The sequence below is a fragment of the Struthio camelus genome, chromosome 3 (genome assembly GCF_040807025.1).
Source record: "Struthio camelus isolate bStrCam1 chromosome 3, bStrCam1.hap1, whole genome shotgun sequence".
Taxonomy (NCBI): Eukaryota; Metazoa; Chordata; class Aves; order Struthioniformes; family Struthionidae; genus Struthio; species Struthio camelus.
In genome coordinates this window covers 60,205,172-60,219,486 of record NC_090944.1, presented here as the reverse complement: position 1 = coordinate 60,219,486, position 14,315 = coordinate 60,205,172, and the positions used below count along the sequence as shown (strand labels likewise).

The window sequence follows — 14,315 nt, the reverse complement described above, 5'->3', positions numbered from 1 at the left end:
GAAATTGCATTGTTCACATTCAAATATCTGTAATTGGTACTTTAGGTAATCTTTTATTAACTCACAACTGTTATAAGACTACTGGATCAATACAGAATAGCTGAAGGTTGCTCAAAAGAAAACTTAGGTGGAATATATTCTAACTGTACTCATGACCAATCACATCAATTTAGATAGATTTACTTACCACTTCCACCCTGGGTTGAAAGTCCTTCATCTTCAAATATATCAAAACTCTCTTGCCGAGCCTGAGTTGTTTCAGTTTTTAGTATCTCAAGGGGCATTCTCAGAACAGTAAGATTATACTGAAGGGAGTGTGACAGATCATAGCTGTAACTGATATAAAGTTCACATTTATTAATAATTATAGAAGCACAGGATTTTTCTGAAAGCCCTTATTGTCCACCTGTACTTACAGTTAACACAAACAGTACTATTTTAACCACAAAGAAAAATGACATTTAAATAAGATACACAAATGCTGATTCTCTCCTGGCAAACGATACTGATGACTTAAAAAAGAAGCTTTAAAAACTCACAAACTGTTTACAGTATGACAGCTGAAACTTTATTTATCCTCTTATTACAAATGAAGATTGAACACACTTTTTGAACAAAGGTTATCTAGAAGCTTAATTCATTATGTCCCAAAAAGCAGTCTTGGAAATCAAAAACAGCTATTCTGGCAGAGATATCCACATATATAAACAATTTCACTTTTCTGAGAATTCTGCACTACTCTTTATTACCTGAACTCATAACAGCCAAAGATTTGGTCCACAAAAACCGTAATCTGCCCTCAGATCTGTGATTGCAGCAAAGTAGATCCTAAAATAGCAGCTGCTGAATAAGGAAAAGCTTTTTATTATTTCTCTAACGGTAACAAATTCTGCATCTCTCATACTGGCAGCACTCTACACTAATTGCTAAAATTCTTAAGTCACTAGGTTTCATTTCCCATAGGAGAAGTCAAAGTTACACAACACTTAAATCAGAAATACAAACAGATTTCCATTTTAGCCTAAGGCAGTTTCAGCGACTACTAGTCCTCCTTTAGATATTCATTAATGAATAAAATATATATGCTAACATTGGACATTTCGATTTATGACCGATGACCATGAAGTTTAGCCTAAGTATTCACTATGTTTCCATTATAAGCACCTGATATACTTACCTATTTGAGAGAAACTTTTGTCAATCATTTGCTCAGTTCTGCATCTAACAGAACCTTTAAATACTACCCTGATAAAAGATTTGTTCAGACTCTTCCTCCAGTTTCACCTTAGAACAAATGTTTTCTTATAACTTTTCTTATAATACCAGTCAGGATTTCTATGAAAACTATGCAGAAAACAAACCTGCCATGACTTCAGCCATGAGTAAGTTAAATTAAGCTCTTAAAATGTAAGAATGTTATAGAACCCTCTTCTCTCCCTTCCAAGTACAACCAAGAAAAATGTATACACTTGTCATCTTCAAGCAGAAACTAGAGTAGAAGCTAGATGCTAGGCTGTACAACGTTAGCGCTCAAGAGACAAAGCAGAAAAAATAACGGAAACACTAATTTCAGTGTCTGCCCCCTACCCTGTCACTAATGTTCCTATAGTTTGTTAACTTCATATCTTGAAGACTTCATTCCTATTAAATTTGTTGAAGTAGGAAGCAGGTTCAAAAGACAGAGAAAAATGGACAAGCAGTGTGATCATATACATCTTATTTCCTTAGAACACCAAGCTGAAGATGTTGGGTATGAAGATCCAAAAGCAGAACCTTACAGGAGGTGTAAGTATTCATATTTTAAAAGGACTCACTAACACTTACCTAAAATAGAAGTTGCTAGAAAGGTCCACGTTTTGAAAGATTCTCAGATACCTAACAAAATAATGCAGATTAAAGTGAAAATTACCACTTTAACCAGACAGACCCCAAGAAGTTATTCACAGGACCTCAGCAAGTAAGCTACACATAAAATACTGATTTTTGTCATAAGCTTTCTGACTATCTTACTATAATTGAGTGTTTTGATAGTCAGGTAATTCCACTAGAATGTCAGCATCCGGACGAAATAAATCAAATAGCCTTTTTTTATCCAGTGTTTGATTCTTGTGCCTCAGAGATTGTTTTTTCAGGTAGCTGTAGATACAGTTGTAGTTGAATTTTCTATACAAGGAAATTCCCAACAGTATTATACAAGAATTAAAGACTTCCACAGTAGCAAAAAATATCTACTTCAACCTGTCACTTAAAAATTCCCACAAGAAACCATAACATTGTCTATGGAAGAAAAAATATCTAGCACCATAAATGTTTATTTAATAGCTCAGATAATATGTTCTGTTGCGTTCTAAGAGAGAAGACTGAGGTATCCTGTCAGACATACCTTAATGTGGAAACTTCTTGAATAGTTACCATTAGCTTGATTTACTATCTGCTATCAGTTTATCATAATGTATCACATGTTTTATGTTATTCACAGTTCATCCAGACTGTGAAGGAGTTTGTTTATACCACTTGCCTGGTATTTTATTAAAAAAAACACCACCGATAAAAACTATGTCACAATGTAATTGTACATTTTGTGCAAAATTACCTGCCAATCAAAGGCCCAAAGAGAAAGGAATTAGAGAAAGGGAAAAAGAAGCTACACTTGACAAAACAAATCCACTGCACATTGGTAATTGTATCATATTTTATGTTTATTCTATGTTTATCACCCTTTACACCACCACATCTACCCACAAGATTCTGACAGCACAGAATCATTAATTAAATCATCCACTTAGCACTTCTTGAAGGACATAGAAGATCTTAGGTGAGATTCACATAACAGTAGAGTGATTGAAAAAAAGAAGAGTACCCCAAACAATTTAAAACAGTATTAGCATTATATTGCCCTTGTAAGTAAAATATTAAAGTTGGATGCTTCCTGGAGCATATTTGCTAGGATGTAGCTTTGGCACTTAAGTGACATGGAGATGTTGACAAAAGCTCTGAAAGACTATGTGAACCGTATTTGCCCTCCAGGTTAGAGGCCACAGAACTTGCGGCCCAAATCTCCATTCTGCCACACTAATTTATCAACTAATATAAATGGCTTGAATCACATACTAACAGAAGGAAACCCGTGAAAGAAATGTACCTAGCACCACCCTTTACCTGGCTTCATCAGGATGAGTGACTCTTACAGAGTCATTTGGAATGTAGATCATATTTGTATCTTCTATTTTATATATTGCATGACCTCCAATATCTGCCATCTTTCTCCTTTTTGTTATTAACACAATATAGTAGCCTTCTAAAAACCTGACAAAACCTGTTAAAAACAGCATTAAAATACCATTAGGTGGATGTGTGAATTGACTTGATCATATCTATTTGAAAAAAAAAAAGTATCAGAACTAGTCAAGGCTTCACAGGATTTTTAGAAGTTTGTATTCTTAATTTAATATTTATAGTGTGCATATATGTAAAATACAGATATAGATACCCAAACGCACGTTCTTACAATTCACCTGCAGTAAATGTTAATCAACAAAGCAAATTCATAGTTTTTAATTTTTTCCCCTTCACTCTGCATGTTTTTTAATACCAGGTTGCAGAATTAAATTCAGAATGAGCTGCCATCACATCTTTTTAACCTCTGAATGCAAATTTGTTTTTAATAAAATACTGCTGTATTGTCTGCACTGAGATTTAACAACTAATAAATCACATGAATTAGGCTCTTAAGTTAGCCGCTTTGAGGGGTTGCTACTGGTAACAAGCCTGAAACTCAGTCGCTAATATAGCCGCCCTGTCAACAAATATTAATTGAAAAATATGACAGTTCACATTTTTACTTGCATTTATATTCAGTTCCTTCAGCTTTGCATTATAACTTAAATAAGGAAGGAGAGCAAAGAATATTTGTTTTCCTCCTTGTCACTGCTGGAGGCTGCATATGATCGAATGAACAGCATTTTTTTCCTTCTGCCTTTTTAGCCCGCTTGGAAAAATGCTCTCGCCTCCACAAGGGAGGAGACCCTGCTGACAATAAGAAACAAAGTCTTCCATTCAGAGCAGCTAGGCTACTGAATTTCAGTTGTTAAACAGCAGTCAAACTACCTCCTATATCCTCCAGGTATTGAAATGACTTAGGTGGACACTCTCCGGATCTCACCAGATATTATTATCTTAAGGTCTGACTGGGAACCCAGCCTTTCCCCTTTGTGTGGTTCCCTCCATTTAAGAGCAGTTTCTACTTTTAAATGCTACACAGTTAACCAGAACTTGGCCCATCAGCACCCTCATTCTGGGATCAACCAGCACCCACATGTACTGTCTTCGGTTAACAAAGCAACCAGAGAAGAGAGCAAAGCTGTCCTTTTCTATTCTACTGAAAACAAAGCACCAACCTCCTGACCTGAGAGGTCAGGAAAAGAAAGAAAGAAACTGAAGAAAGCCAATGGCGCAAGACTGTTATAAGCTTCTTCAGCTTTAGCCATTTTATTAATAATATCCCTGCATTAATAGGAAACATGAACCTAATTGACAAATGTCCTAAAAGTGCATTCACTGATAGGTTCCAAAATGCTTTAAGGGTGAAAGAATATAGGAGACAGTTGCTTTATCTGTCACTTTAGATTAGAATATTAATAACATTTTCTACATTTAGGTTGTCACTCAAAATTCAGGAGCATCTTTCAATGCAGTCGCAGTTTCTAACTTCTCTGCAGCTTTGGATTTAGATGTTCCAGGGTACATTGATGCAAATCAGGCACAGAGTATTCTTGGGGGCTGCCAGAGCACATGTTAACACGTAACATTTAGAGACATCACCCATCAAAACACTGAACTCATTATATGACAACAGAGAGAGAAGTTCTGATTTCCAGATACACTGACATTTGGAAAAAACATTTTGGCAGAGTAAGATAGGAGCAAACAGGGAAATTATTTAGATGCTGAAATCCTCATTGTAATTCTGATAAGATTATGAACAACCGATCAGCATTTAAAAACTCATTTGACATACTAGTCACTTGTTCAAATGTGAGAAAGAAATATTTAAATACTCCACTGCAAAAAGTTAACCAAAAAGAAAATTAGTCATTTCTCCAAATAGCGTGTGATGAAGAAATATAACTTAACAATGGACATTGGCTTTCTTTTTTTCTTTTAAGCAAGACCTTTGTCAGCTCTGGCATTCAGGAGGCCTTGTTTCATGTGATTTTTATCCTGCAATTCATTAACTTTGGTGAGATCTTCAATCAAACTTCCATAGTTTGGCTGTTTACTACATCTCTCCCTTAGTGACTAAGGATAGACTGGTTATAGGTCAACTCTCATCCCTAAACTGGCCACCTATTTTCACAAAATGTAAAGAAATTTAATTATCTTTGAGACTGCAGTTTCTTCAACATATTCAATAAAATAAATCACGGGGAGACAGAAAGATATACCGTGTAATACAGTAAGCCTCATCTCCTTAAGAAACAAAGATAAAAACAAACAGGAGATTTACCTACTACACCAAAAGCGGAGACAGCTCGAGATAACCCAGAAGAGCCCTTCTGCCCAATCTTTGTTCTGTTCCCCAGATCTAAGCGGCCAAGAAGTTCCCTCACCTCTTGTTGTGTATACACGTGCTAAAAAAAAAAAAAGTGTTATTTCATGTCAGAGAATAGTAGAATTTACTTAATACAGAATAATTCAAACTTCTCCTTTGCATCCTCCACTCCTCTTTCAGTCCTATCAGCACACCTGTGTTTTATGCACAAAAACTCCTATTCACTGCAACAGAAATATTCATGTATGTGTACGAAGTCAAACACGTCTACTTCTTAAGCATTAAGATTTTAAACCATAAACTTCCTGGGAGACAGCCTAGTCTTATTCTGTTCTGTACATTATAAGCCTTGTTGCTGCCACTTATTTTGCTTCAGGTATTACATATCAGAAACACTGAATACTTGGCTAAATAGTAATTAAGTTTATTTTGCATTTCAAATAACATAGGTGAACATAAGAAAGCCATTATGAGCATACAGAACAGGGAAAAGTTTTCATTAAAGTGAACATGCTGTTTGGCCATCCTCATGCAGTAACAAGCCATTACCGTCTAATGTACAGGAGGAGACGAAGAGAGAGGGGATTGTCCATCCTTGAGAAGGTTTGGGGAAATCTCATCAGTGCATTTAAATATCTGATGAGTGGAAGAAAAGAAGGTGGAGCCAGATTCTTCTTGGTGGTACCCAGTGAAAGGACAAGAGGCAATGGGCATGAATCGAAAGACAAAAAAATCAATTTAAATATCAGAAAAAGCTTTTTCACTATATGCGTGATCAAATACCAGAACAGGTTGCCTAGAGAGGCTGTGGAGTCTCCATCACTGAAGATAATCAAAACTCAGCTGGACACAGCTCTGAGCAACCTCCTCTTGTTGACCCTGCTCTGAGGAGGAGGCGGGACTAGACAATCTCCAGAGGTCCCTTACAACCTCAAATGTTCTACAATCCTTTGATTCTGTAATATATCTTTGTTGAAAACAACGTTTAAATTCAGCCCTAGATACATAGGATTATTTGGAATAACTGAAAAAGCCCACAAAGAGAGAGATACTCACCTTATCATCAATTATAACCAAATCTTTTGGTTCAGTGCGATCTATTTTCAAAACACGATACTTGGTTTCTGCAGGATTACTTCCAACAAGAAAATACCGCTGATGAAAACAAAAAAAAAGGAGAGGGGTAGAGAGAGATAGAGAGAGTCACAATATTACACAAGATAAAGAAAGTGAAACCCATCATAACATAACACATCAACAATGACATTTACATGCTTATAGATTAGATCCATTTCAGTTAACATCACATAAGTTGTGTTTCATGTGGACTGTACATAGACTGTTTTAGACATCAGTGCTTTAGGTAAGTACATTTGTATACTATCCACCTTCACAATTTAAGAAACCTCATTCACTCCACAGCCCATGTACAGGCAAGAAAAATTAAAGAACTGAAGAATGGAAAGTGAGAACTTGTGTAAAGATGAAAAGAAGGCAACTTACACCAGGCATTCTCCAACCACCTCCTAGTTGCTATGGCCTTCCTGTTGGCTATGCAGAATTTCAATATATAATACGTCAGACCTATTGTCAATTTGAAATTAGCAGTGTTAAATTTTCCCAAGATTCAAAAATCTACACAGTAACTAGGTTACAGGTACATACTTGCATATGGTATTGCATATAGCAACTTAGTTTAAAGACAGAATTAAATGCAGAGAAAGAGCCATAAACCTGCAAGGAACAAGTGTAATAGTTGCTTTGATAACTGGAAACCTCCCTATTTATCTTTCAATTGTCTTATTTTTAATGAAAGATATTGCTGCTGCAATCTCTTTCTGAACTCTTAGCAATTTGGTAAGACGATCTAATCACCTTAGCCGAACTCTGTGCTATATATTGGTCCTACCGCAGTTAACAGCAACGCTTCCCATCAACTCTCTAAGGGATGCAGAATTTCACTGCGTGTCACTTGGCTTTACTATCAATGTGTGTAAGTATCTGAAGGGAGAGTGTCGAGGATGGGGCCAGACTCTTCTCAGCGGGGCCAGACTCTTCTCAGTGGTGCCCAGTGATAGGACAAGAGGCAACGGGCACCAACTGAACATGAGGAAAAACTTCTTCACTGTGAGGGTAACAGAGCACTGGAACAGGTTGCACAGAGAGGTGGTGGAGTTTCCTTCCTTGGAGATATTCAAAAGCCTTCTGGACACGGTCTTGGGCAATCTGCTCTAGGTGAACCTGCTTCAGCAGGGAGGTCGGACTAGATGATCTCTAAAGGTCCCTTCCAAGCTCAACTCTTCTGTGATTCTCTGATCCAGGATAACAAAATGAATTCCTTATCACACTTAACGGCAATATACAAACCAAAAAGATAAGAGCTTTTCACCATCTAAAACTACCACTGCTATATGGCAGTCCATTGCTAATTCTGCTAGCTAGGCTTGCTTAATGCACGTTGAACAAAAAAAATGTGAAGTACTTCAGTACTGCAGCAATTACCTGCATTTTTTTAATTACAGTTGTTATGATAAACTTTTCACCAATTATTTCTCCACAACACTCAAGCTTAATGTGACCAGCACTGCTGATTAAAAAACTTGACCTTTTAAAGATTAGCTTTATTTCTCATTTAAAATATGAAAGAAGGACAGTACATAACTGTGCTATATTCATCTCTCATTTAAGGGAAACAAGCTGTAAACTATTAATTTTTAGATTTAGAGGAATTAACAGTAAGTACAGATTACAGGACTGACTTGCTGTAGGCAGCTCTCATTTCATTAATTCATTTAATCAGTATGGTCCTACTACCCAGCAGGACGTAAACATTAATAACACTCAGCTCAGTAGGAAAGCATGGCAAGTTCATGTGTATCTATACAGCCAGCTCTAAACTTTAATAGTCACATGGATTTAAGATGTGAGAGAGGAAATCAATAATAACATTCACACAACACTCAGATTTCATAATTTATACCAATTAGATGTCAAAAAGTCTTTAAAGTCAAAATATGCAAGATGAAAGAAGAACCTAAAGCCCTGCTCAGCTCCCTTTACATCACAAAAAGTCTAGATAGAGTCAGTAAAGTCTGTAAAGATGAAAAAAATTACTTTATGGATTAAAAAAAAAGGAACACCATCACCACCTGGCTCCACCTTGCACACAGATATCATCACAGTGCGCACTGAGCTGGGCAGACAGGTTTTGCTGTAGACTGTGCACCCCAAAACAATAACAAAGGCGGCACTTCAAGACCATATGCTGTCACGACTCTCCCTCACTGAAGCCTTCAAGTCAGCACGTGGGCATAGGAAACTGTTCCCTATTATTCAGTAGCAGCAACACGCTGCTGCGCCCAGCTGAGGCTCCCTGGGCTGCCCCCTCAGGGTACCCTCTGCCGGAGATCACGGGGGGCCAAGATTCGCACTTCCAGGGGAAAAGCATAAACACAGGGAGTGGGCTGGAGTCCCCCTGCCTGAGGATGAATGGCACAAAGGTGGAGGAGGAGGCTGTCCTGCTGGTATCACCCACCAGCAAGAAACACCAAACCACCATGACAGACACCTGCTGAGACCACACCGTCACACTATTATTTCCTTTACGCAGCAGAAAGCGGATGGGCAGATGGAATATTCATTTGTAATACACAGATGTTAAGTTGGCTTCCATTTTAAGAATAAACGCTGCTTCTCCATTTGCAGAAAAGTATTTACCAACTAATGCCCAACAATTGTAAATAGTCCATAATACTGTAATGCAGGTCAGTTATCATATATTTTAATCTCTTCCCATGTCCAGCTCATTAAATGGGCAAAATTGCTCCAGAAAGTGGCTGTCTGACAACTATGGTTTCTGACAAATCACCCTCCACACAAATAAAACAGCACAACTTTAATATGTTTGTCCAAACGGGAGTTGGAACAAAAGACTACGTATAAAATTGGAACATGGCACATGCATGTCATACAGGGAGACAGACAGAGCTGGATATAGAAGTGCGAATGCTATCACTATAGGAAAGTTCAGCTGGATATTTTTCCAGTTGCCTTTTAGGGAAGTGATAAGAAATAAGCAAGTGCTATGAGAAATGCATCACTTGCATCAGCTTGGCAGCTGCCCCGTGGGCTACGCAGAGCTACACGCAAACAAGGTGCTGCTGCTGCTGCTGCTGTTTGGCACCGCACAGAAGGTGAGATCTGATGAGAAGTTACTGTATCTGCAGACTATCATAGCACCACCACAGTGAATTGTACTTAACAAGCTCTCTTTGAAGTCCTTTAAGGACTAATTCACAGCTTTTGTTTTTGTTTTAAATAACAGAAAGCTAGGTTGTGTAATATATTAAGGAAGGTCAGTCTAGAACAGCATTAAAACCCAGCAACAACAGAGTTGAAGAAGCCTTCCTAGAAGGCCAGGCAATGGGAAATCCTTATTTAGCATGTGGGAAACTAACGCACCGCATGTTAGAGGATGTTTGTTGTGGAATTAATACAGAAAAAAAAATCTGCAAAAATTTGGCATTTGGATAAGTCCTCAAAATAAGACATCCCCAAAATTAGACATCTACTTGGGAGGCTGTCAGGAGTGGCTAGAACTCAACAGCCCCAGAGTTATTCAAAAACCAGCATCATGATGTTCCAGCTAATTTTCAACCTTCAAGATCTGAAATGAAAACAAAGACAATAGGAAAACTAACAATGCAAAAATTAAGCAAAAAAGGTATTTCAGCATTAGCTGTTTCTGCTACCCAGTTTACGCATCTAATGAATAAATATGGCAGTCTTACTAGACGATATGGAGCAAAAGTAAACATCAGTGATGGGTACTACAGTTAAATTTGCAATCACATGAATACTAGGAAAGAGTATAAGAAAAAGAACGACACAGCACAGAGCATGTATCAACATACAAGTAAATTTCTAAGGTTGTTATATAGTGGTTGTAAAAATAATCAAAGCTAAAATGAGCTGCACTGTTTCCAACTATTTTGATCAACAGAAATCATTACACTAAAACAGAAGAAAATTCAAAGGTGAGCAACAGAAACATTTCTGCAGGTTTTTATCCTTACTCTTACTCTGTTTATTACAAAGTCAAACTGAATAAACTCAGGCATTTTCCGAACGTCTCAAACAATCCCATCTGTAGCAAACACAAAAAATAAATGAACAAAAAATAAACAAACAACCTCGACCAACAAAACACTTTCTCAACAGAAAAGTACACAAGGAGAAACTGTGCAGTCTGCCTCATAGTACTCTGCCGATGGCCTTCAACCATCACCTGAGATGAACCACCCTACTCCAGGTCTAGTCTGCCCTTAGTCTTTTGCTGAAACTTGTTAACAAGTACACTTTACTGCTCCTGGCAGTGCACCATGCAGGTACTTGCCTAGGAGATCTGAACTGAGGTTTAATTTATTGTACAAGTATCACTAAGCAACCACAAGACAGGAACAACTATTAGTCGCCTCCACCTGGGACTGAGTTTTAACCAAAGAAATGTAATTGAAAGGCTTCACATCCTCTTTTTATCAGTGTTTTGATTCGCCAAACCAATGAAAACAGCTTCTTTTAAAAGGAGTCTAAACAAAATAAAAAGCTTCTTACTGAAAATTGTCCTTTATAATGGCAGGATAATAGGTCTGAAATCAAACATTCTGCCCACAAAAATGTTTTTTTGAAAAATTAATTCTTTAAACTGCTGGCATAAAACAAAGATTTGCTTCTTCATATAGACCAACTAGCTTTAAGGAAATGTAAACACTGTAAAGATAACATGATTATGTAAGTCTCCACTGATGAGTACATTTCATCTTTAAAAACATTACAGGTAAATTCACTTAAGTCTATTAAAAATACATTTAAGATCAACAGAAAGAAATGCTAAGAAGATAAAAATTTTCCTGACTCCTATTAAATTTTAAAACCTTGTATTTCTCTCATTGGTTAAAAAGTAACATGGAGCTTAATCAGTAGGAAAAAAAAAAAAGTACCAAAAGCTAAAAGTTACTTGAAACACGTGGCAGGGCACTGATGTGTAGCCTATTTTTAAAACTGCAAATAGGATATAAAAAACATTTAAGAACTTACACAAAATACTTGCAAAAAAATACCTGCTGAGGCCCAGGAATACGTCTAAAAACACAAGCTCTAAGGAAGATACTTATTTGCTAGTCATACTTTCTGTCAAACTAAACGAGCAGCCGAAGAAACATGCTGGGTTGCCTAATGAGAGATCCTCCTAAGAAAACTGCCTTTGGATCATAGGCTTCAGCACGCTGTTGAGATCTCTCTGCTGTAATACACGCTTAACTGGGCAGCGCAGGCAGTCATCACCTGCTCTCCAACCTTCACAACGGGCACAAAGTCACACGGGAAAAGGTTTGCCTCTTCTTCATATTTTTGAGGTATTGAACTTGATTGTAGAACAGCAATCTTTCAAGGCATAAACCAGATAATAAATAGGATTTCAAAAAAAAAAATATATATATATAGGTTCAGCCTGCTCACTTTACTACAGCCTACAGCAAAGAACAGGGAGAAAAGTGATTGCACCTAGATGCAATCTAGCACCAGCAAAAACTGAACTACATTCTCTCCTTCTGTTGATCCCACAGTAATGAAGGGAATATCTTTCACCTCTCCTCTGTCCCCATACAAACTGGGGACATACAAACTGTCCCCATACAAACTGGCAGAACGACCTGAAGAAAACAGCAGATAAGGGGCAATAAGAGGTACTTGCAAACAGCAAAAATTCGGTTGCCATGCTCCATGCTTCCCACAATCTAATGAAATCCTTCCAAACAAGCTCTTTTGAGATGAAAAAATACAACATTAAAATACAACATTAAAAATACAACACTAAAAATACAACATTATGTAATTCCCTTTTCTCCCAGCATAACTAAATTTTTTAATCCCAATCAGGACTTTGCTCCTGCCACTTCCACTGGAAGGGTGCTCAAGATTCTCCCTTCTAATTCTCAGCTAAAGTTATTAATCACCAATCTATATATCTTTCTTTAGCTGAAAGATTCTCCCCTCTTTAGCATATGTTTTGCTGGAATGTTTTTAGAAACACATGTAATTGTACCCCTTTTCAGCATTCACTTCAATAGACTAAGGAGAAGCAAAAGGACAGCAAGAGTTGCTAAGATAGGTATTGGCTGTACGTTATTTCACTGGACCTTCAGTGAACCTGTTTCAGGTTGAATTCTTATTTCTTAAATGTGGATGAACAGAAAGTGTACACAATACACCAGATAAGGCCTCATTATGCAACATTAGTGTTTCTCAGTAACGGTCTTATCACTCAGGAGCACATCTGCCTTTTTTCAGAGTTGCACTTCATTAGCCACTCAGCCACACTTTCTTCAGGGGGAAAAAAACAAAAAACACACACCCAGATCCTCCTCCTCCTCAATTGCTTCCGAATTGATAAAACTCTTAGCACACTTTTGTTGGTGTGTAATCTATCCCAAGGTGCATGAACTTTCATAGTATACTATTCTATGTCATATTATTTATTTTATTCTGCTCCTGAGGGTCATCATAATTTCATGCTGTTTTATGCTTTATCTAATTATTGGCAATATTTCAAACTCTAATCAGAGCTCGCCCACTTTTAGAGCCAAGATCATTAGTGAATCAGAGCTTGCCTACTTTTAGAGCCAAGATCATTAGTGAAAAAGCTAAAGCAGATAGGACCTAAATCCAATTTTTGAAAAAAATCATCCCTGTCAGCCAATTCCTTGCCCACTTCACAATTAATTTCTCTACTAAATTCTGTTCCCTTAGTGAACCCAAAGAACTTTCCTTATGGCACTGCTTCTCAGTACAGCATTGGTTTAAATACGTAAGACCTATTTTAATGTGACTATATGCAAAACAACCAGGTTAATCTGGCAGTATTTTTATAAATCTACACTGCATTTTATGTCATTTACCTCAATTTTCAATTATTTTCCTACAAAAAATTAGGTATATGACTTCAGAATGGGTAAGTGCTCCATTTACCATCCTCCAGTCACAGTATCACCCCTGATTTTAACAACTTGTTAAGAATATTTATGTTAGATCCACAATTTAACATGACTATATCTTCAGATTTCAAGGATGGTGATTACATTGCCCTCCAATTAGTGTGTGTTGAATTTGTTGAGTTTTATTCCTATCACAAAACTGATTGTTCCCATTTTCATAATCCCATTGCTATTACTCATTTTACCTTTGTCCCTTGTTCGGTACTGTCATTCTTAATTAAAAAAAAAAAAAAAAAGGAAAAATATTCCTCTAGTTTTAGGGCCATAAGAAACTACCTAACTTTCTTCTCTCTCTGCTCAGCCCCACGTCTTTGCATTTTCTCTTCTTATTCACATGCTGAAGAAACGTTCGCTACTGCTCTACTGTCTTTTGCAATGCTAGCTTAGCATGTAATGGCTAGTTTAGCACTAGTTCATTCACTGCAAGAAAGCAGTGCTTTCTTTACTCCCAGACCTCTCGACCTCTAAACACATGAGTTTTTTGCCAGTAACTCCTTGTTTTCCCCCTTACAACTTTCCTTGAGGTGCCAGGCCTTTCATATTTCCCTCACCTCCAGTCACTGTGCATTAGCTTCCTGGGTGTTTTAGCTCCTCAGACTTAAGGGCATTAAAATTATATTCAGGTCCTGATTCCTGAGTCCTCAGCCTACCTTGTTTGCCCAAGTGCTTACTTAGTTTTGAAAGGAAAATCGCAACAGAAAATATCTATTTTT

At 37.2% G+C, this 14,315-nt stretch overlaps 1 protein-coding gene across 2 annotated transcripts in view; it reads right to left on the bottom strand.

Moving 5' to 3' along the window:
• FIG4 (FIG4 phosphoinositide 5-phosphatase) overlaps positions 1 to 14,315 on the bottom strand; it is a 76,503-nt gene that overhangs the window by 57,433 nt on the left and 4,755 nt on the right. The window contains exons 2-6 of one of the 2 annotated variants that reach the window (XM_068938005.1): positions 6,608 to 6,706; positions 5,507 to 5,630; positions 3,160 to 3,316; positions 1,825 to 1,875; positions 188 to 336 (exon numbers count right to left, since the gene is read on the bottom strand). In XM_068938005.1, the coding sequence (XP_068794106.1) occupies positions 188 to 336; positions 1,825 to 1,875; positions 3,160 to 3,316; positions 5,507 to 5,630; positions 6,608 to 6,706 (580 nt within the window). Of the gene's footprint in view, positions 1 to 187; positions 337 to 1,824; positions 1,876 to 3,159; positions 4,780 to 5,506; positions 5,631 to 6,607; positions 6,707 to 14,315 lie in introns of both variants that reach the window. The other variant, XM_068938006.1, reaches the window with a different exon arrangement.